Below are 22500 nucleotides of genomic sequence, written 5' to 3'. Positions count from 1 at the left end.
AGCTTGTCCTCGTCGGGGGTGGACGGGACAGGGGTCGGTGTTCAGGGTCAAGGTCACCGTTCGGGAACAACAGATGCAGGACAACCTCACCACCCAAGGGGAGCCCCAGTAGACAGCAAAGCGGCAACATCCACCAGTCAACCATCACTTGTACTCGGTCCACCTGGTGCAGGCGGTGCCGTTCAGGGTATCCATACTTTTCAGCTAAGAAGCCATATATTAGACGAACAGGGAGCCATTCAGAGTTTTCAGACTTGGGGAGGGGACGCATTTCACCATATATAACATAGTGGACCAGGAAGAGGGCACACCAGCAATTAGTGGAGAAACCACTTTACCGCAATGCATATTACCAATATACAAAATAATTAAGAGGGCATGTCAAGCAGAAATCAGTCATATCATAATATAAGCCAGGAAATGAGTTTTAACCTCGTTTATTTCAATATTATCAGAGGAGAGATACACTACGGCAGCATCTTTTATATAAAGAAGTAAAACAAGGAGATGATCTTGCAGGCATCAGAATGGTGTCAACAAGAATTACTCTAAAGCAGTAAGTTGGAGCTCAAGTAATGCAGTGAAAAATTATACAATACCAATATCAGATTCCTTTAAACTTTTCATAACATTTAGGAGGAAATAATATCTTGTATGGTGTCGAAGTAAATAGAAAGCAACACTGAGAAAAGTACAATATTGGTCAAACGCATACTGACATTTCAGCAAAAGAAGCGGATTGACAAGGCTTTGTTCCGGAAGTACGGATTCTCTCGATCTGGATCCTCATTAATTCATCCACTCGTTAAAATGGATTGTTATACTTTAATTGAAGTCATTATCCATCGCTATTAAACCCTGTTGGAACAATACTTCCGACAATGGTTTTAGATGATACACTGCGATTAATACGAATTGCTGCAATAGACTAAAACCCTGCTAAATATTCAGCGAATTTCAACCTAAGTAATTGTACCATCAGTGAGTCATGTTACTGTCTTGCATCATCGTATATACGATTTATTTCAATAATTCACCAATGCAAGGTAGCAATTTCCAAAGTTCGTAGTATACGAGGAAAAAGAAACTGTTCATATATATATATATATATATATATATATATATATATATATATATATATATATATATATATATATATATATATATATATATATATATATATATATATATATATATAATATATATATATATATATATATATATATATATATATATATATATATATATATATATATATATATATATATATATATATATATATATATATATATATATATATATATATATATATATATATATATATATATATATTCCTGGAGGGAACGTTTTCGGTTCCTCACTCAATTATAGATTAACCCATTTGATGGTTCTTCGGAATCGACGAATCCCCAGACAAAAATTTGCATAATATTTCCTAAACCTTCCAATTCCTGATTAGAAAAAAAAAAAAAAATTGACGCTCAGCTGAAGTAGCTTGTACACAACTATGTTTCTAGGTTGGCACGAAGTGGGCAAGTTAGGTAAGTGCAATTAACGTACACAAGGATCAATTATGTCAGACTCGTCTATTTATCAAACTATATAACTCATATTCATCTACCTCATCCAACAAGTTTTATTTTCCTATATTGTTAATTTGTGCTTATTCAAATTCGACTTCAATTACTGATACTCTTCATATTTTCCACTACATATTTTCTCATCCCTACTCAACCTTCAATATCATAATAATTACTCACCTCTTCAGGAACACACATTATATAACTTCTTATAGCCTCTTCAACTTCAACAGCCTTGTATATTTTCATCTCAATAATCAATTTAATAAGCCAAGATCTTTACCATTTTTATTCATCAGTCTTCGATATTTTCTCTAATACATATGTTCCTACGAAATTTCTCATATATCAGTTTCCATCGACTCATATTTTTCACAACATACATAACTCTTCATATATCACTATATATATATATATTTTTTTTTTTTCCTACAATTCTTCAACATGTATATTTTTCCAAACGCTATTTATTTATTTATTTTTTTTGTTTCATTAATCTTTATTTTCTCTTCTAATTGCTCACGTCCATATGTAATCTCATTCATAATTAATGTATATATTTTTACTACATAATCACATCAATATATCCTCACTTTTTTCTTTAAATAAGGCTTCAATATTGCTCATTCATCAATTTCTACCTCTTTGCCTATGTTTTCTTCAATTAATCAGTTTTTCAGTATCATAATTATTATTCATTATTATCTGTTTGGATCACAAATATTAATGCCGCTATCATCATCATCATCATTATCACCATTATTTTATTATTATTATTATTATTATTATTATTATTATTATTATTATTATTATTATTATTATTATTATTATTAAAATTATTATTATTACTATTATCCTTATTATTATTATTATTATTATTATCATTATAACATCATTATCATTCTTATTACCATTATTACCCTTACTATTATTATCATTATTTTAATTATTATATTTATGATTATTTTTATCATCATATTCCCCTTAATTAATGGCATTGTTTCAGAATGGGTTTACTTGCTATAAACTGACCATCAAGCTGTCCTCCCATCACACATCCATCCTCAGGAATCAACACAGTTACCCAATTCACTCGTCTGAATAGCTGAACTAATTGATGACTACAATTCTGACGTTCTTTAGTTACTAACTAGAATTTTTTTAAGCTTATCTGGTCATTATATTGAAAATTAATTCCTTAGATGTCTGAACTTATGACATAAACTGAATCAAAATATTTATAAGTATCTATTCTACTATACAAAATAAAGATAAAAAAATGTTGCGCTTCCAAATCAATGTATTATTACTATGATCCATGACATATTTATAATCTATATCCACTTTACATTTGTTTCATCTCTTCCCATGTATTTATACTTTCTATATGCTCTATAATTCCTTCATCTCTTCTCATACACTTTTTTTATGTCCTATATTCCTTCACCTCTTCCTGTAAATGTTTATCCTCAACACTATAGTACTAATGAATTTTCATATTTATCGATCTCATCACACACATTAATATATCTTCTTTCACTAGTAAACTGCACCAATTATTATATATATTCTCATTCAGTATATTCAGATATTCACTTCAGTATAATTTTCACAGTTTACTGTATGTACATCTCCTTGAGGCATTAATATAAAACTTACACTTCTTCCCTGGGTACGTGTTGTGTGTCAGGATCCAGGTGACAACCATGTACGAGTAGTTGTTTGTACCAGCACTGTTCCAACAGCTACAGTGTCCTTCATATTATAATTGTCTCCCTTCAGATTATTTCTTGAATAATTAACTAAAGCTACGGCTATATACGGTATACGGCTTTAAACTACTTTCTTTGGTAACATTTATTAATTTCAAGTATACTCGTAGTTTACAACGCCTGCACATCACATAATGTACGCTTTCACGTTTTATCCACGGGCTCAGTTTTATCAATTTTAACAAAACATTTTCTACCTCGCAATATAACTCACGATATTTCATACAATTCTCCTCGCAACGAATATATCTCGACATATTTTCGTACATACCTCATCATTTATCGTACATATCATCATCATATATCATAATTTTTAATTAATGAATCATCCTTTATACATCAAATGAACAACATAAAGTTCCATTAATATCGTGTTCTCTTAAAATCAACTCCACTTGGCAACTGAGAACAATTATTTATTTTTTTTCCTTTCTTTATTACTGATTAATATACGTTTTCTGTATCACTCTCCCCCACGAGGTGATATCAGATTCAGTCGCTGACTCCGGTATTATTGATCAGGATCATACTCTTCCAGATTCCTATGGTTACCTCAGTTAAAATAGTTATGTCCATTAAATAATCTTTTTCCTTCACTCCATTATCTCTGTAATATCTGTAATGGTGTTTACCAAACTATAATACCAATAATAACAACTTATTTAACTTCCCTTTCACATGGCTGACTTAATTTTCCCTTTCATGTGGCTGTCACGTGGCTTTCACGATTGCTTCACTTCTCAGCTCCTCTTATTTATTCTGCTTTCTTCTTTCTTCCTTTATTCTCTCTTTCTTCTTCTTTTCTTCTTTCTTCCTTCTTTACTTCTCCTTTCTTCATTTCGAGTTTCTTCCTTGTGTAATATACTGCTTCATGTAGGGTCACAAGACTTATGCATTTATTATCTATTTGTTATTTTTTTCATTTATTTGATTATTTATTTTCTCCACATTTCTTATCAATCTAATTATTTCTTTCCATATTTTTTGGTATGATCATTCATTTTATTTATTATTTCATTCATTCATCACGAGTGAATAATATCTCTCGGAAGTATTAGCGCAGCAGTCCAATTAGATGCACTAAAATATTCCTTAAGGACATGCAAAAGAAACCAAGCAATAAAAGCAGGCAAAGAAACAGACACACGAATGCTTTGACATATTGGACATTACAGACTTATGATTGCATTAAGAGTGCTCATTTTTAGTGGTGGGACAGAAAACACCCTGCCCTTGAGGCCCCCGGAGTGTTGTCGTGCTGGAGAACACCACCATAATGACCGTAATGATGCCAAAACAACAAAAATAATGATACTCACTCCTCTGGTTCCGTGCTCATGGAAGCCCTCCTCGTCTTCCTCGTCTCCCTAGTCTTCCTCGTCGCTTCTCACGTCCACTGCCGCCTAATGATTTGTTGGCCTTTTTAGCTCTTGTCCTTCTCCGGAAATTTGCCCAATCACTCCTAGACCTGCTTTTTTCACGCCTTCCTGTTTTGCACAACTTTCCTAAAGACACCTATGACCTTTATGGCTGGAAGGCACGTTTAGTGAAAGTGAATGCTAGCCCACCCTCCTCTCTCTCTCTCTCTCTCTCTCTCTCTCTCTCTCTCTCTCTCTCTCTCTCTCTCTCTCTCTCTCTCTCTCTCTCTCTCTCTCTCTCTCTCTCTCTGAAAAAATAAGAAAATACAAAGAACAGCACTTAGAGTTTTTATGGCTTTCTGAACACTATGATTGCAATATTTGTTAAGCCCATTCACTGCTGCAGCGGATTCCTAAACTTGCGCAATCGCCAGTTGTTAGGTTAGATTAGGTTTGGTCATTTCAGGACAGAGCTAATATAAATTTCATTGTAGTGGATGAATAACTAGAGATAATTTTTAACGCTTTCCATTACACAAAGATAACATTGTAAGCTTCCTGGAATCCTCTGTTGACATCCAGGGTGAAATTAAATTCATGCCGTCGTACTGAGAGGGTGATGTTCCTGACCTCCTTTCTGGCTAATTGAAGTGTGAAGGATGGACAGACTGAGCGCTCCTTTATCCTATTACCACTTTCCCTTTCAGTGATTGGTGTTTGTGATAACTGTGATATACAGTGAGACTCAGAGGTTCGGTTACCATATACACACTGTTTCTGGTGTTTTTACCCTTTTCCTTTTCTGTAATTCCTTTGATATTGTGAAAATTTTGTTTTTATGTTCCTTGAGCGCGTTTGTCAGCAGATCAAAGGAGGTAAAGGTTGAAGGAAGACGCCAAGCAGTGGAAGTGAATGCAGAATGTTTCTCTACTGACCGCGACGGCATCTGCTTCAGGCTGGCTTGTGGCTGTAGTCGCCTGGAGCTACAGTACTTTCCTTTATGAATTGTGGATGGTAGTATTATTAAAGGGTAAAGTACTGAAGGAGCTACGAAATTGATACATCCTACCTGTGTGCTCGTGAGAGAGAGAGAGAGAGAGAGAGAGAGAGAGAGAGAGAGAGAGAGAGAGAGAGAGAGAGAGAGAGAGAGGTGGGGGATGAGTAAGGGGGGAGACTGTGTTCATATGTGTGGGCGGGAAGTGAAAATCAATAGCACTTGTGTGGACAGGAAGAGCAGGTAAGTTAGATGCGTGCCACAGGGACTTAATAATAACCTGCCATTAAATAACTTCCTTCTGAACCTGCTCCACTACATACACGCAGGGAGAGAAGACAAAAAAGAAACTAGAAACGACAAACCAAACCACTGAAAAAAAAAAAAAGGGGGAGAGGGAGGAGAAAAGAATTAAAATATACACATAATTTCCTACTACTACTAATATTACAAGGTTCATCACACCATCACCCACCGGCGTTCGTTCGTCTTAATTGCATTCGTGGAACTCATTTACCACCTGTCCACGTCCCCCCAGCAGGTACGCGGCTCCTCAGGTAAGCTCCGTCCAATCGCCGCGCAACAAGATAATGGTTGAGAGTAATCGAATCCTCTAAGCTCTTGTCAGTCTCCATCTATCCTTTACACCATCTGTCTGTCCATCTGTCTGCCTGTCCGTCCGTCTGGCAGGCTGGCTGGTTGTCTGTCTGAGTGTCACTATGTATTTTAGCATCTTCCTTCCTCTGTTTCTCTTTCTGCTTCTCTCTTTCTCTGCTTCTTTCCTCTTCCTTCTTTGTGCTTTTATTCGTCTCTTTTTCTGTCTTTGCCTGTCTGTCTGTCTGTTTGTGTGTGTGTGTGTGTGTGTGTGTGTGTGTGTGTGTGTGTGTGTGTGTGTGTGTGTGTGTGTGTGTGTCCCTTTTTTGTGCCTTTATTTGTCTGTCAGTCTGTCAATCATCAGTCATTCTCTCTCTCTCTCTCTCTCTCTCTCTCTCTCTCTCTCTCTCTCTCTCTCTCTCTCTCTCTCTCTCTCTCTCTCTCTCTCTCTCTCTCTCTCTCTCTCTCTCTCTCTCTCTCTCTCATTTATATTAGTAGAGCGAAGTTTGTTAATTCGGGCGCGCTGTAATGCTCATTCCAAAGACGAGGAGGAGGAGGAGGGAGGAGGCGATGAAGGAAATGAAGGGAGGGAAGAAACACTCGTATATTAAGGAAGAGAGGAGGGACGGGAAGTACTTGGAAGTCGGAGGAGCAGAGGGAAGAGGGAAGAACAGGGGTTAGTGGGTTAGTGAGAGGGAGTGAGGGAGGTGGGGTCTGCAAGGGAAACGGGGGGGAGGTGTGGCTCAGCTGTTTCCTGGAAATAAAAGATGCGATGGATAAAGTTTGGGAATAAGTTTGCGTTTGTTGCTTTGGGTAATTGAAGTGACGAGATTGCGAACTTAATAATTAATAATATTGGGTGCGTTTGTGTGGCGGAGGCATGCACATATGAGGGTGGTGTGTGTGTGTGTGTGTGTGTGTGTGTGTGTGTGTGTGTGTGTGTGTGTGTGTGTGTGTGTGTGTGTGTGTGTGTGTGTGTGCGCGCGCGCGCATGCATAATTGGGTCGCGTTTGAAGAGCAACAGAGGGAGGCAGTAAAGGAAATTAACTTAAGAAACATAAGTAACTAAGGGAAGCTGCAAGAAGCCATTAATCCTGCTCCTGCCAGTCCCTGTATCACTTGTCACCCCATCCATGAATGTGTCCAGTCTCCTTTAACATCCCCCTATTGGCTCGGCACTAACCACCTGATTACTAAGTCTATTCCATTCACCTATCACTCTATTTGAGAACCAATTTCTTCCCATCTCTTTCTTAATCTAACTTTATCAAGCTTGAACTCGTTATTTTCTGTCCTCTTCTGATGACAAACCCTGAGGATTTTATTTGTTACCCTTTTCATGTCCATTATGCAACTTTAATACCTCTGTCAAATTCCATTTTTAATTTAAGCCTCTCTGAGAAATGTAATTCGAAACATTTAAACTCCTCGCGTAAGGAATATTTTTCATCCCTTGTATATTTCTAGTCATTCTTTTCTGCACTGACTCTAGCACAGAGAAACAGAGAAACAATCAATGGAACGTCTGGCCGGAGTCAAAATAGCTTGCCGTGTGAAAACGTGGAGGTGTCGGCGCTTCAGAGTCGAGAATAAAAACGCGAGAGTTGAGTGACGGCAAGGCTTTGGGTCAACATGGAATATAGGCGGACGTGACGCGCACCTCTAACCTAGATTAAGAGAGAGCCGTGTGAGGTCAAGTGTTCCCACGCCACGGCAGGTGTTCCTTGTACGCACCTGTACCGTACCGGTGTTTTCTTTTCACCTGGCTTACTGCTAGGGTACAGGGTTACGAGGGTATTTTGGCCTGTTTGTGCGTGAGTTGTTTTTGTACATAGTTTGTCTTCGTCATGTTTTGTTTTGTTCTACTTTTCAGTTTTTTTTTTCTTTTGTTTGTATGTGTGTTTTTTGTCCCATTTCGTTTGTTCATTTGTCTCTTTCTTTTTGTGTAAGTTTTTTTTTTATCACCGTGTGTGTGTGTGTGTGTGTAGGGGTGGGTGGGTGGGTGTGTGTGTGCGTGTGCATGTGTGTTTTACGTGTCAGAAGTGATGTCTGCCTGTATGTCATTTGCTTCTTCCATTCTCTCTCTCTCTCTCTCTCTCTCTCTCTCTCTCTCTCTCTCTCTCTCTCTCTCTCTCTCTCTCTCTCTCTCTCTCTCTCTCTCTCTCTCTCTCTCTCTCTCGTCGCTGCCTATGTACTAGTTTTATATTTCTGTATTAATTTATTTGATGCCTTTGAACATGATGATTCATTTAGTATCTTTTGTTCCCATCAAACGCATTGGACGCGCCACGTTCATATATTCTGTTCCCCTGACAACCTGGACAATACGTGTACCAATAACAAAATGCTCCCAATAATCCCCTTTTATTTTTCCCCTCTTTTCGTTTTTTTTTTTTTTTTTTTTTTTTTGTATTTACACACTAATATTTTTTCCACAGTTTTTTCTGGTCCTTTATCCAAAAAAAAGTGAGTAGCTTTGCTTATTTTTTGTCTCATTTTTTTTTTTTTTTTTGTCATTTTCTCCTGTATTAAAAAGTTGGGGTGATGAAGGTGAAATGTGCCATAAAAAGGAGAACTAATCCAATTATTTTGTCTATAGGCTGATATATAAAAGAAAGATATTGCACCATTTAAATCCAGATCGACATGGTGTCCTGCCAATCCTTCCCTTCCTGTTCCCTCCCCTTCCCCTCCTCTCCCTCCTCTCCCTCCTCTCCTCTCCCCTCTTGCCCCTGTTACTCTCCCCGTCCCGGATACATCCCTCGCGTCTCATCTCCGAATTGGCAACTCTCCCCTCCTTTCCCTGCTTTCCTTCCTTCCCTCCCTCTAAACTTACCTTTCTCTCCCTTCCTTGCCTTTCCCATTCTGTCATTCTCCTCTCATGCTTCCTCTTCCTGTTTTCTGTTACTCTACCTCCTATTCCTCTCGAAATCTCTTGTATTCTGTTTCTTCATCTTTTTCTTTTTCCTTTTTTTAACCTATTCCTTCTTCCTTACTTTTCTTTTTTCTCATAATCGCATTTCCTTCTGTTCTGTTCTTTCGTCTTTGTTTTTCCTCGTTTCACTCTTCTCGCTGGTTATTTTCTCTTCCTTTTTCTTTTCTTCATCTATCTCTCCACTTTAATTTTCTCTGTCCATAATCTCACTGCATTTCGTTTTATTCCATTCTTCCATTTTCTTCTTCCCTGTTTTCTTCCTTTCATTCTTTCTTTTCTCTTCACGTACATATTTTTTCTCTCTCTCACCTGCCACTTATTTCCTTCCTTTTACCTATAATCTTTCTCTATTTCTTTGTTTCATTCATTTCATTTAATTTTTCTAGCTGTTTTCTCTTCTTCTTTAATTATCCTTCTTTCCTTTTTCTTTCCTTTATTCATAGCGGCGCTAAGTTTCCACGTATTTCATGTTCTCTTTTCCCTTCCTATCTGCCGTTTCTTTCCTGATCTTCAGTTATTCCTCCTTTCTTCTCCGTGTTCTCTTATTTCCTCTTCTTTTTTCACTTATCCTTCCTTCTTCGTTTTTCCCTTTTCAATAGCCATTTTGTATTTACTTCTATTCCACAACTTCCTTTGTGTTCTTTTCCTTTGATGTTTCCTTCTTCTTTAGTTCTCCTTTCTTCTTTCTCTTCCCTCCTTCCATAAGTGATCTGAATTTTCTGTATTCCATCCCTCAGCTCCTCTTCATTTTCTTGTTTCCTCTTCTTTATTTTTCTCTTCTGTTTTGTCTTTCCTTTATCCATAATTTAGCTGCATTTCCCTTCATTTATTCTCTCCTGTTCTTTCTCGTATTCTTCTCTTCCTTGCTTGTTCCTTCTTTCTTCTTTTTTCTTATTTCCTTGTTTCCCATCCCTCCTTTCCTTTCCTCGTCCTTGTTCTCTTGTCTTCGTCAATTATCCCTCTCCTTCTCTTTCTTTTAGTCTAGTTACCTGCATTTCACCATTACGTTCTTTTCATGTCCTTTTTTCCTCTCTTTCCTCAATTCTTCTTACATTCTTCTCTTTTCCTGTATCCCATCTCTCCGTTCATCTTCCTGTTTTGATCTCCTCTTATTCATCAGTAATTTCTCTTCCATCTTCTTTTACGCCACACTTTATTTCCTGTATTCTTTCCCTTACCTTCTAATTCGTGTTCTTGTTTCCTTCACTTCGTTAGTTGTGCCTCTTTATTTTTTTTTTCCTTTATCTCTCCTTCCTCCTCTTTCCTCAATTATCACTATATTTTTTTTGTGTTCTGCTCCGTACGTTCTTCTTGATGTTCTTGTTTCCTTTCCTTCCTTAGTTATTCCTCATTCCTTCTCTTTCACTGCATTCAACTTATATTCCTCTTGTTGTCCTTGTTTTCTTTTCTTCTCTTTCCTTTATCCATAATCGCAGCGTATTTTCATGTATCACACGCCTATGTGTTTCTTCGTGTTCTTGTTTCCTCTCATTCTTAGCTATCCCTCTTCTCTCCCTCTCTCTTTACCTCTCTTTCCTTTATCCCTCCCCTCTTCCCTTTCCTTTACAACCACACTGTATTTCCCTCCCTGTATCCTATCCCTGTGTTCTACGTGTCATGTTCCCCCCGTCCATTTCTTTCCTCAGTGCCTTCCCTTTTGTCCTCGTGTCCCGCCCAGAAGTTAATTTTTTACCCTTACCTGGACAGTATGCGGCGGTTCACTCGTGCATAGCTGATGAGGGGACCCTTGTTGGCAGCGCAGGGTTGATGAGGTACCGGTTGACGGTGCTGCGTTTTGACGGTAGGAGTCGTGGTTGTGGGAGGGCTGAAGGAAGAAGATCAAGGGAAAGACAGAGTGAGATCGAGGGACGGAATTACGCTAGAACTGCAAAGGATGGGAGTCACAGAGAAAGACACAAGGCAAAGAAACAGCTGGAGGAGAATCGTACTGTCCATGGCGCCAACCCTTGACTCTAGGGGAACGGCGAAAGGAGGAGGAGAAGAGGAAAAAAAGAAAAGGAGAAAGAGAAGGTGAAGAAGAAGGAAGTAGAAGAAGAAGTAGGAGGAGGAGGAGGAGGAGGAGGAGGAGGAGGAGGAGGAGGAGGAGGAGGAGGAGGAGAAGAAGAAGAAGAAAAAGAAGAAGAAGAAGAAGAAAAAATGAAGAAGAAGAAGAAGAGGAAAACGAAGAAGAAGGAGGAGGAGGAGGAGGAGGAGGAGGAGTTGTGATCGTTTCTGTTGCTCGTCCACAGAAAAGAGTAAATTCCACGTTTCCTTAGTGAGAGCATTAAGGAAATTGCTTCATTGTTCTCGTTTGTCTCATGTTTATTCCAGCGGGGGTTTAGTTTTAATAGTAAAGTGGTCATTAGTAGCAAGCTCAGTGCAGCATTGATGGCGGAATTCATTAAAGACTTGTCAAGGGAATTATTATGTGTCTAATGCACGTATGTAAAAGGTGTGTTTTATTGTTTTCTGTTTTTTTTTTTTTTTTGTTTCCTTTTTTCTTTTTCTTATTTCTATTCTTTTTTTTTTTTTTGCTTAACCTTCCCATTCGTCCATTTTTTTTCTGGAGCTCATTTGTTTTCTTATTTGTATTTTTATTTTTTGTGTACATTTAGGCTCTTTAGTGTCCGTATTTGTGTGTGTGTTTTTTTTATGTACGTTTTAGGTATTCTCTTTTCTCATTTTCTCTCTTCGTTTCTTTTTCACTTTTTTAAATTTCCATTTTTTTTTCCTTGCTCCTTGTGTACGTTCCTTTGTTGTGAACTCCCAGCATTTTCCTTTTCTTCCTTCCCTTTTATATTTATCCACACACTTTTTGCTGCCTACTTTTGTTTCTCCTTTAGTATCCCATTCGTTATTTCCAAACATCCCGTTTTTCTTCCTTTAAGGTTGCCATGTGTCTCCTTTTGCAGTCCCTCCATTTGTCTTACCTAAATTTATCATCTGTCTCCCTCTTTCCTACCTTTTTTTTCGTTTATGAGTGTCCACATTTCACCTTTTTACGAGCGACCACATTTCACCGCTTTTTCTTCTTTTTTATTTTTTGTGTCCTTTGGTTTCCGGTCTCTCTCTTTTCCCGGAGCATCATCAGCAGGGCGTAATAAGCTTTGCCGGGACATTTTTGCAGTGCCTTGCGGTGTGTGCCCAGCTAATCGCCTTACGACCTCAGGAACAATACACTGGCGGATGCAGCTTACCCCTCTCCTCCTCCTCCTCCTCCTCCTCCTCCTCCTCCACTTTCTCTTCTTCTTCTTCTTTTTCTTCCTCCTCCTCCTCCTCCTCCTCCTCCTCCTTCTCCTCCTCCTCCTCCTCCTTGTAAGACGTTCAGGATGCATTTCTAAATCTTTAATTGCTTTACCCTCGTTTCAAGATATTTTTATTCACAGTTTTTCTTTCATTTGAGTTGTATGTGTTTAAATTCTCGTTTTTTTTTCATGTATTTCTTTACCGTTGTTGTTTTTTCCGTGCTTGTTTACTTGCATGTGCATTTTGTTTGTATATTAAGTTGAAATACTATTCCAGTCCTCCCACCCTCATACCCTTGTGATATTTTCGTATTTCCATTCTGAAGTATCTCCACTTGTACACTCCTCCCCTCTCACTCACCCTCTCACTCACCCTCAGAGTTCACGGCTAAGGTGTCAATCCCTCGCAGAAGCCCTCATGTATCTCACCAGGTGCCTCAGATGCTCCATACCTTCCTGCAAAACAAAGACACTCGGACAAAGTAACTTAAACCTTTCGTCGCGGTGCCCCTCCGTCTGAACCTGCCATGTATACGAGCGCATTCACGGGTGGTGGCAAGGGGCGGCTGTCACTCCGGGGTCTCTTTTTACCATTTCTCACAGCCGAGTTGTCAGGAGCAGGGAAGAGCAACGCCCATCTACCGACCATAAAGTTTCCTCGCGTTCTTAGTTTTGCAAGAATGATATAGGGGGAGAGACTGAGAGAGAGAGAGAGAGCTGGAACAGAGGGTAGGGGAGACTAGGAGAGAGACAGAGAGAGAGAGGGGGCTGGAACAGAGGGAGACTAGAATGGAAGGCTAAAAGAGAGGGGAAACAAAAGGAGACTGGAAGAAAAAAACTGGAACAAATTGAGACTGGAGAAAAGGGAAACTGGAAGAGGACATTGGGAAAGAGGGAGACTGGAACAGAGGGAGACTGGAACAGGTGGAGACTGTAAGAGAAGACTGGAATAGAGGTAGACTGGAGATGAGAGAGACTGAAGAGGTGGGGCTGTAAGAGAGAGAGAGACTAGAAAAAAAAGACTGGAAAAAGAGACTGAAAATGAAGGAGACTGAAAAACAAAGACTGAAATAAAAGGATAATTGAAGAAGGAGAGACTAGAAAAGAGGAAGAGTGCGAGAAAATGGGATTCGAAGAGAATGAGAGACTAAAAGAGAGACTGGGAGAGAGGAAGAGACTGGAAAGAGAGAGGAAAAGATTTGAACACGAGAGAGAGAGAGAGAGAGAGAGAGAGAGAGAGAGAGAGAGAGAGAGAGAGAGAGAGAGAGAGAGAGAGAGATTCGTACACACACAGGCAAACAGACAGACAAACAAATAGACAGACAGACAGACAGACAAATAGACAGACAGACAGACAAACAAATAGACAGACAAACAAATAGACAGACAGACAAATAGACAGACAGACAGACAAACAAATAGACAGACAAACAAATAGACAGACAGACAGACAAACAAATAGACAGACAAACAAATAGACAGACAGACAAATAGACAGACAGATAGACAAACAAATGGACAGACAAACAAATACACAGACAGACAAACAAATACACAGACAGACAAACAAGTAGAGAGACAAGCAAATAGACAGACAGACAAATAGACAGACAGACTGACAGACAGACGGACAGACAGACAGACAGACAAGACGGATTAGAGAAGAAGGATTATAGAAATGAGGGGAAGAAGGGCGATTCAAGGCTCCGAGTACGTGTGAGAGGATTAAGGCAGCGAGAGACGACAGGGCTAAAATATTCCCACGTCTCCAGTACCTTTTTTGCAGCGACGTTCAGCGCGCGCATACACACACACACACACACACACACACACACACACACACACACACACACACACACACACACACACACACACACACACACACACACACACACACACACACAAAAAAATATGTAAACTTCTTAAAGGTAAACATACAGTCCCTTTTTCAACTTTCCGTCTTATTCTCTCTCTCTCTCTCTCTCTCTCTCTCTCTCTCTCTCTCTCTCTCTCTCTCTCTCTCTCCTCTCTCTCTCTCTCTCTCCTCTCTCTCTCTCTCCTCTCTCTCTCTCTCTCTCTCTCTCTCCTCTCTCTCTCTCTCTCTCTCTCTCTCTCTCTCTCTCTCTCTCTCTCCCTGTCACCTACGAGAGAAGAAAGGAAAGGGGGTATGATATCTTTCCTTTTGTGCTGGTCTCCCTCCAAGCTTTCTCATCTCCGCGTGATATGACGTTCCCTCCACCTTAGCAGCGCGCCTCGACTGTGTCTGTAGGGCGGGGAGAGGCTAAAGGAGGCTGAAGGAGGCGCAGCAGGGGGACATAATAGTGTATAGTACTAAATAAGAGGGAATATGGTCTTTTATATAACACAGGTAAAGTAAAGCGAACAGGGGAAATTTCATGGTCTGTTCTAGGTAATTCTCAGTAACTGTTGAAGGGAAAATTGTTGAAGGAGTGTAATTTTTGTCGACGTCAAAGGTTTTTACTCGGCGAGGACACATGTGGACCTCTTGTTGGGGTTTAGAGGTGAGGTGGATGGGTGGGTGGATAGTGGGTGGAGGGAGGCAGAGTGTACGGGAAAAAAGTGAAATAATTCGCCTACCTTGAACAGGAGTAATTAATTTTTTTTTTTTTTTTTTTTTTCCTTAATGCACAGTGATGAGGGACGAGGGATAGATGTGTTCAGTGCGCGAGTCTGAATGAAAGTAGGTTACATTACGTACAGGGAAACGAAAACCATTTAATTGTGATGGCAAATTAATGTGTAAAATATCATAACTTAATGAATATGAGAACAAGCGAGAGAAAAAATAACAATGAAATGACCTGAGAAAGTGTGGATAAGAAAGAAATATGCACAGTAATCAACAAAAGACAGAGAAATGTGACAGCAAATGAAAATGCAAAATAACTAACAAGCTGACTAACTAAATAACTATCTACATAACTAACTAACTAAATAAATAAATAAACACACGAAGAAACGAAAACACGGACTAATAAACGATATCAAACACGGAGGTAACTCAAAGGTAAGTGTCTTATTATCAACATTCCACCTTCAATATTGCCTCCGAGCCTAGCAACGCGGCCCCATGCGCAATGCTGCCGCAGCGTGGTGGGGGGGAGGGGGGTCCAGCAAGGGAGGTCGTGGAGGAATCGGAGCTGACGGAGGCACAACACTTGGTATATAGAAAGTCGTCTGGTATAGATGGCCGTGGTCAGGGGCGGCTCATGGATGGAGGACAGCGAGGGTCCAACCGGAGAGAATTAGAAGGAGCAGGAGGACAATTGATGAAGTTATTACGCCACAACAGCGAGGTCATGGCACCTGCTGGAATTACGAATAGGGTCGATTTTCTTCAACACTTTAGCGTCTTGTCTCCGTCATCTTTACCATCCCCCAGTGCAAGGAAGGCGGGGTTTCTAACGATGTTTCTGTAATTTGTGTGACGGTTTAATAAGCATTCTGCATCATCAATAGAGAAAAAACAAGTGGAAATTCGATTAATCGCTTATGCTAGCCTTTGAAAGTAGTCTGAGAAACTATAATGTGTAGAAGTACGGTCGTAAGAGCCTCTCCCTGCCCTGTCTGTCCCACTCAGAAACTGCCGCGAGACAGGATCGATCGTGCAGTCCTTAATACATTGATCGATCTGCGCGACCCAGAGGAGCATATGGATGAGGAGGATGTGGTGACTCAAATGCTGCATTACTTTTTCTTCTTTCTGCTGCCATAATAGTCTGACTCAAGTGAAGAAATGATGTAGTGCATTTAAGTATGTGACGTTACGTATAGTCAACTCTTCCTTGAGTCAAAATCTGTCTCTTTACCAGTGTGCATCAACAGTACCGCCGCAGGTCCTTAGTTCCCCCGCCAAAAGAATTAACGTGAAGTAGCCTCCATTATGCTTTCCTTCTATGCTGGAAGTATCGAGCCGCTAGCAGTGAAGTGTACTTTGTGTATGTATGATAACAGGTGCGCTCCTTCCCTTGGCTGACGTGCTGACGTCAGTAAACAGGTAACCAAAATGTATCGATCACAGAGGAGCGTTGGTGGCAAACTGAGCCAGCCAGGAGCGGCCTCGAGGTGCATGTCCGAAGCTATTCAATGAAACTTTCTCCCAAAGGCAAAGGTTGCGTGAGTAGCACTTTTTATACTTTTTATAGCCGCATCCCCAGCCTCAGGACCTGCGCAGAGACGTGAAAAATAAATGTCTCCGAGGAAACCAAACGATGGCGTGATAGCGAAGCATTCTGGAGAGGAAAGTGGTCCGTTGCATCATCAGAGCCGCGTCCCGAGACAGCGATGGGCCGTGATGAGGTCCATCAGCAGTGGATGATAGGGAAACTTATCGCCGGGGAGTAATCAATAACATGCAAATCACCCTCTTGTATCGTGACAGGCGAGCGCTGAAGGGAGTTGTGAATTCATTGACGAGGAGACACGAAATTTCTCCTCCAGACCTTCCGTTCGTTTCCTTCTCGCATGTCAATTATATTTTACACCACTGTTTTACGTGGACGCGTTGATGAATGCCCGGTGGTGACGCAGACACCGACAACAGGACTCCCGAGAGACAACACACGCCAACACAACACCGCCAGGCACTGATGCCCTCACAGCAGCAACACCCACACAGTGTTAAGACAGCTTAGGACGCGCACCTGAGGGCGTTACTTTCTCTGCTATTATTACAACCCTCACATTACCAGCACCACCATCTGCGTACCTTCTAGTATTATCCTGCACCTTTTCCTCCTTCTATTCCTTGCCCGTGATTCCTTCCCCTTCCTCCTCCTCCTGCCCCCCCTCTTCGTCCTTCATATACGCCCCTGTCACAGCCTCACGACCCAGCTGGCAGGAGGCTAGAGGGCGTGAGGACAAAGGGTGTTGGTTCACTTGCTTCGTTGATGCCACCTGATGCCGCCCCCGCACGAGCCTCTTTCCCACGAGCACAATAGCGCCCTGGTGTCAGAGCCCTGGAAGGTTGCATCACTGGGACTTCAATTTGGCGTATCGAGGCTTTGATCAAGACTGTCTCGCCTTTTGATCTCGCCGCTGCCTGTGCCGAAGAGAAAAAGCGATGCATATATAGAAATCCCAATACGCACCTTTGGCTTTACTTTCTAGTCTCTCTTTCGCTCTCTTTCTCTCTCTTTCGCATGCGCCGGGGAGGAAGAAGTGAGGGGGTACACATGGGGCGTGGCTGGAAGACTAAAATAATAAACACACACGAGACACCACCACAATTTCTTTCGATTTGACGCTTTTTAGACGTGTATTCAAACAACCCAGAGAGAGAGAGAGAGAGGAGAGAGAGAGAGAGGAGAGAGAGAGAGAGAGAGAGAGAGAGAGAGGGGAACAGACACGCAGATACAGACTACATTGTTAACGTGATAATTAACGTGATCACAGTAACGGGCGGGTTTGGGCGTGCATTGAGTCTCCTTACGCATTACTCCCTGACAATATGAAGCGGCCTATCATTCTGTTAATTACGCCCACGGATCTGCCCCGCCAGTGCCTCCTACTTCATTACCCTCCGTCTATCAGCCGGCTAAAAATAGGTATCGGGAACGGAAATGGGGGGAAGGGGCGCTGGGTCCTTATGTACTGGCTCATTACGGCGCAGGATAAGAACAAATTAGTATATTGATCCCTCAGGCTCTTCTCACTCACATGTCCTGTGGTGCGCTGCTACCTGTGTTCTGCTCCATTTGATGTTTTTCTCACCTGTTAACACTTGTGCTCTGATTGAAAGGTGAGGTGACTGGGGATACTGTGTTATTTTCAGTGTTTTATTTATTTATTTATCTTTTTTTTCTTTATTTTAAATGTAAAGTTTCCTTTTCTTAATGTCTTCTTTCTATATTTTTTTTATTCTCAGTCTTCTTTTTACCTCTTCTTTTATTTAATTGTTCTCTTTTTATTTTTTTTATGTTTTCCCTCTAATTCGTGTGTAATATTTTTTTCTTTAATTAATGTCTTTTCTTTCTGTATATTTTTGTCTTTTTTTTATGTTTTCTTTCTAATTCGTGTGTAATATATTCTTATTTTCTTTCTATTTTTTTTTTTGTCAGTTCGTGTGTAGTGTTTCTTTATTTTCTTTAACCATTGTATATTCATTTATACATTTTTATATTTTCTCTTACCTGTTGAAACCTGTAATTTTTTTTATGATTTTTCGTTTTCTGTTTCATCACTTCTTTCCTGTTCTCTTACTTTCTTTCTTTTTTATTTATTCTTTCACGACTACATGTTAAATTGACTTTTCCTTTGGGTAGTTCGGAGTATGTTGCGATTTTTGTTTCCTAGTATCTTTTCTCTTTTCCTTCGTGTTTTTTGCCCTATTTTATGCATCAACCCGCTCTGTGTACCTAAGAAAAACAAATACACGTGCACGTTTTTCAAAGCTACTGTTCTATTTCTGGAAGTTACGAAGTTAATTATTAATATATTTCATAACTTTTGTCCTTCTTTTTAATTCCTTCTGTCCACGTATTTATACCACCATGCACCCTCCCCGCCCTCCCTATCGTATCTCCATCATAATCGCCTCGAAATAGACCTGCCAACACGAAGGGAGTGATGATGACAAAGCCTTTTAATATGCCAAGTCAAGCTCCGTGTGTGTGTGTGTGTGTGTGTGTGTGTGTGTGTGTGTGTGTGTGTGTGTGTGTGTGTGTGTGTGTTTGAATGTTGATTAAATTTCGACAACCTTGTATAATTGGTGCATTTCTTTTTCGAATTTTCATATATTATCCTAGTGACAAATTAATGTGCCTTCGTTGGAGAGAGAGAGAGAGAGAGAGAGAGAGAGAGAGAGAGAGAGAGAGAGAGAGAGAGAGAGAGAGAGAGAGAGAGAGAGAGAGAGAGAGAGAGAGAGAGAGAAAAGAGTAGAGGTGTGTGTGTGTGTGTGTGTGTGTGTGTGTGTGTGTGTGTGAGTGCCTAGTGCCTCGTGCCGCCAAGGACAGGGCGAGGCTGGGGGGAGCCAAAACGCAGGTAACAGCTTGGTGTGGCGGGGAGTGGACCTTGAGCGATGGTTGGTGGGATGGGAAATTGATCAGATTCGATATGAGTTCCTTCCCGAGATTGGTCCGCACGAAGCCAACCACAGGACTGATGGGGCGAGATGGTCCACCTCCCTGCCACAACGACTCATGTTAGTGGTGGTGGTGGTGGTGGTGGTGGTGGTAGCGTTTTCCTCCTATGAATTTGCCTGCGGAATATTACGACTTGTAGACTGCGCTAAAACTGTTTCTGTCTTTTTGATAAATTAAATTAGTTTCGGTGAGGTTTGGTTAGGTTAGACTAGGTTAGATTAGTTAAGTTTAGGTTAGGTTAGGTCAGGTGTGTGTGTGTGTGTGTGTGTGTGAGTGTGTGTGTGTGTGAAGGACGTGTAAGGTCGTGGCACACAACTACAGACGCCAATTAGTTGTAGTTTGCAAGAAGTCAGACGGGCGGAAGAGCGTCTGGAGCAAGGATTCACTGCTTCACAATGAGGCTCAAACACTGCCCTGGCCTCGCGTGATTAACCTACTGATGAACCGGGAAGAGAGTTTGGACAAGTTACGTGTCGCCGTGCACTGCTGCTGATGATGATAATAATGTTTGTTTATATTTTCGCTTGTTTACCCTTCAAGGTGTGACGCAGAATATAGTTTATTTCGTAAGACACATACACACACACACACACACACACACACACACACACACACACACACACACTGCTCCTGCCAGGTTGCAAGGACCATCTGTGGTGTGTGTGTGTGTGTGTGTGTGTGTGTGTGTGTGTGTGTGTGACCGCAAAACTGGACGGATGCTCATAGATAAAGAAAGAAGGCAGGAGGAGTAACACTGGGGCGCTGGACTGGGGACGTGAACTCAGGCTTAGAGGAACAAAATATTAGTGGGCGAGTCTGCAGGTCAGTGTACTAAGGCCACGTGAGGGCTGCAGGACGGTCTGAGCCACACTCCTCCACAGCTGCCCTCACCTCAAGGCACAAGGGGAGGGAAGTGGGGAAAGCCACGCCCCTTAACCTGCCTATTTAGGACCAATGAAATCCCTCGTCCATCATTCAGAAATAAAGAGAAAAAAAATCAGATTTACCTTTCCATGGTTGCATGTCATGGTTGAAAGAAAATGAAAATGGTGAGTTCTTTTCTTTTCTTTTCTTTATTTTTAAGTGTAGGAGAGGAAGGGCAAGAAACAAATTATGAGAAGAAAATGTTTGCTGTTTGTCTTTCCCATAAAAGGAACAAGAAGGATGCGAAGGAAAAGTGCTTTTTTTTTTCTTTTAAATCTATCTACCAACTTTTTACCACTTACAAAAAAAAAAACAAAAAAACATAAGACTTAGCAAAAGCAAATTCGGACTGCAGATACCAATGGAAGCAAGTGTTTTGCCAAGAGGTGTTTGCGATGAACTGAGTATATATTTATCGACGCATTTACGAATCAGATGTAATTAACTATATGCTTAGAGATATTTACGAGGATACATTAACTTAGTAGGTACGAGTTCATTGAGGCATTTCAGAAATATAAGGCAATTAACATGTTTTTTTTTTTTTTCTTTCTTTTTACTGCATACTCCTTCCTCTCCCCGGAAGGCATCGCAGGCAGGGAGGACGAGGAAGGTGAGAGGGCCGGAGTGGCGGGCAAAATTGAATAAGTGTCGGGGAGACCTTACTGGGAAACAATTAGCTGTGAGTGAGTAGAGCAACAGAGAGAGAGAGAGAGAGAGAGAGAGAGAGAGAGAGAGAGAGAGAGAGAGAGAGAGAGAGAGAGAGAGAGAGAGAATTAGGAGAGTGCTGTCTTTACTTTTAAATTAACTTTCTCGTCTAATGCAAGAAATTAATTTGATGTTTTTTTCTCCGTTACCACCGCCACCACCAACACCACCACCACCACCACCACCATTTATTTACTAGGTGCAAAAACCTTCTAAAATTCCATTACTATTAAACACGTCCATTAAAGTAGGTTTTACCGTCAATATCGAATACCTATAACGTAAGCGTGAACTTTCATTATTATCATGTATATATTTTAATCAATCAATGAACTTCCATCTTTTTTTTTTCTTTTCTCACCAAGTATAAGTAAGAAGTAAGTCCTAAAGTGAAGAGGAAAATAATTGTAGCTATAATAATTCAGCTATCGTCACTGTAATATCTTATAGTAAGTTTAATATTCTCGTAGTGTCAGTAATCAGGTTAGGCTAAGAAATAAAAGGGTTCGTGCTTGATAAAGTTAGATTAAAAAAGAGACAGGAAGGAATATGTTCTCAAATAGAGTAATTGATTAACGTAATAGACTCGGTAATAATGTTAATGCTGAGTCATTAGGGAACTGAAAAAAGATAAGACAAAATTATGGGTGAGAGAGAGAGAGAGAGAGAGAGAGAGAGAGAGAGAGAGAGAGAGAGAGAGAGAGAGAGAGAGAGAGAGATGAAAGTGGTAGGTATGCCTCTTACACGGTAAGTCACGTGTAGGTCTGATGGCTTTTTGGAGCATCCCTTATTTTCTAATGTTTTTTTTATGTCCTTACAGTCAGTCTTGTGCAGAGAGACTGGAAGACTTAAGCATTCCCTGATCAGATATCCAGGAGATGGAGGTAGTCGCCGAGGCAGTGCGTATCTTTACATACATTACGTAAGTGTGTAAGTTTATTTTAGTTACTGCAAACAAATAACATTTTCTTTGAAGTAACGTGTACATTCTCCATCTTTTAATGGGTGGCTATTTTAAACCTTTCTGTTTGGTGAGTTTTCCTCCTTATAGTAACGTCAGATATTAACGGTAACTTTTACCAAAGATCATTTTGAGTAGAATTGGCTGTCTTCACGAACTCTTAACTGTAATCATGGGTTTTAGTTATTCACATTTCTTTCTTCACTCTTTTATCTTCTGGGGAATGTCTAAATATATTACCATTATATCATCATGGGTTTTAGTTATTCACATTTCTTTCTTCACTCTTTTATCTTCTGGGGAATGTCTAAATATATTATCATTAT

At 40.3% G+C, this 22500-nt stretch overlaps 1 protein-coding gene across 9 annotated transcripts in view; it reads left to right on the top strand.

Moving 5' to 3' along the window:
- The window catches only part of LOC135116241 (uncharacterized), a 216213-nt gene that overhangs the window by 173536 nt on the left and 20177 nt on the right, over window positions 1–22500 (top strand). For 8 of the 9 annotated variants that reach the window (XM_064033611.1, XM_064033609.1, XM_064033607.1 and 5 more), the window contains one exon: window positions 1–1087. This exon is cut by the window's left edge and continues 30 nt beyond it. In XM_064033611.1, coding sequence (XP_063889681.1) covers window positions 1–285 — 285 coding nt within the window. In that variant the 3' untranslated portion in view covers window positions 286–1087. Of the gene's footprint in view, window positions 1088–22033; window positions 22136–22500 lie in introns of those variants that run through there. The other variant, XR_010276218.1, reaches the window with a different exon arrangement.

This window comes from Scylla paramamosain, chromosome 30 (assembly GCF_035594125.1).
Source record: "Scylla paramamosain isolate STU-SP2022 chromosome 30, ASM3559412v1, whole genome shotgun sequence".
In the NCBI taxonomy this organism is placed as follows: domain Eukaryota; kingdom Metazoa; phylum Arthropoda; class Malacostraca; order Decapoda; family Portunidae; genus Scylla; species Scylla paramamosain.
This window is presented reverse-complemented; position numbering and strand designations above follow the sequence as displayed.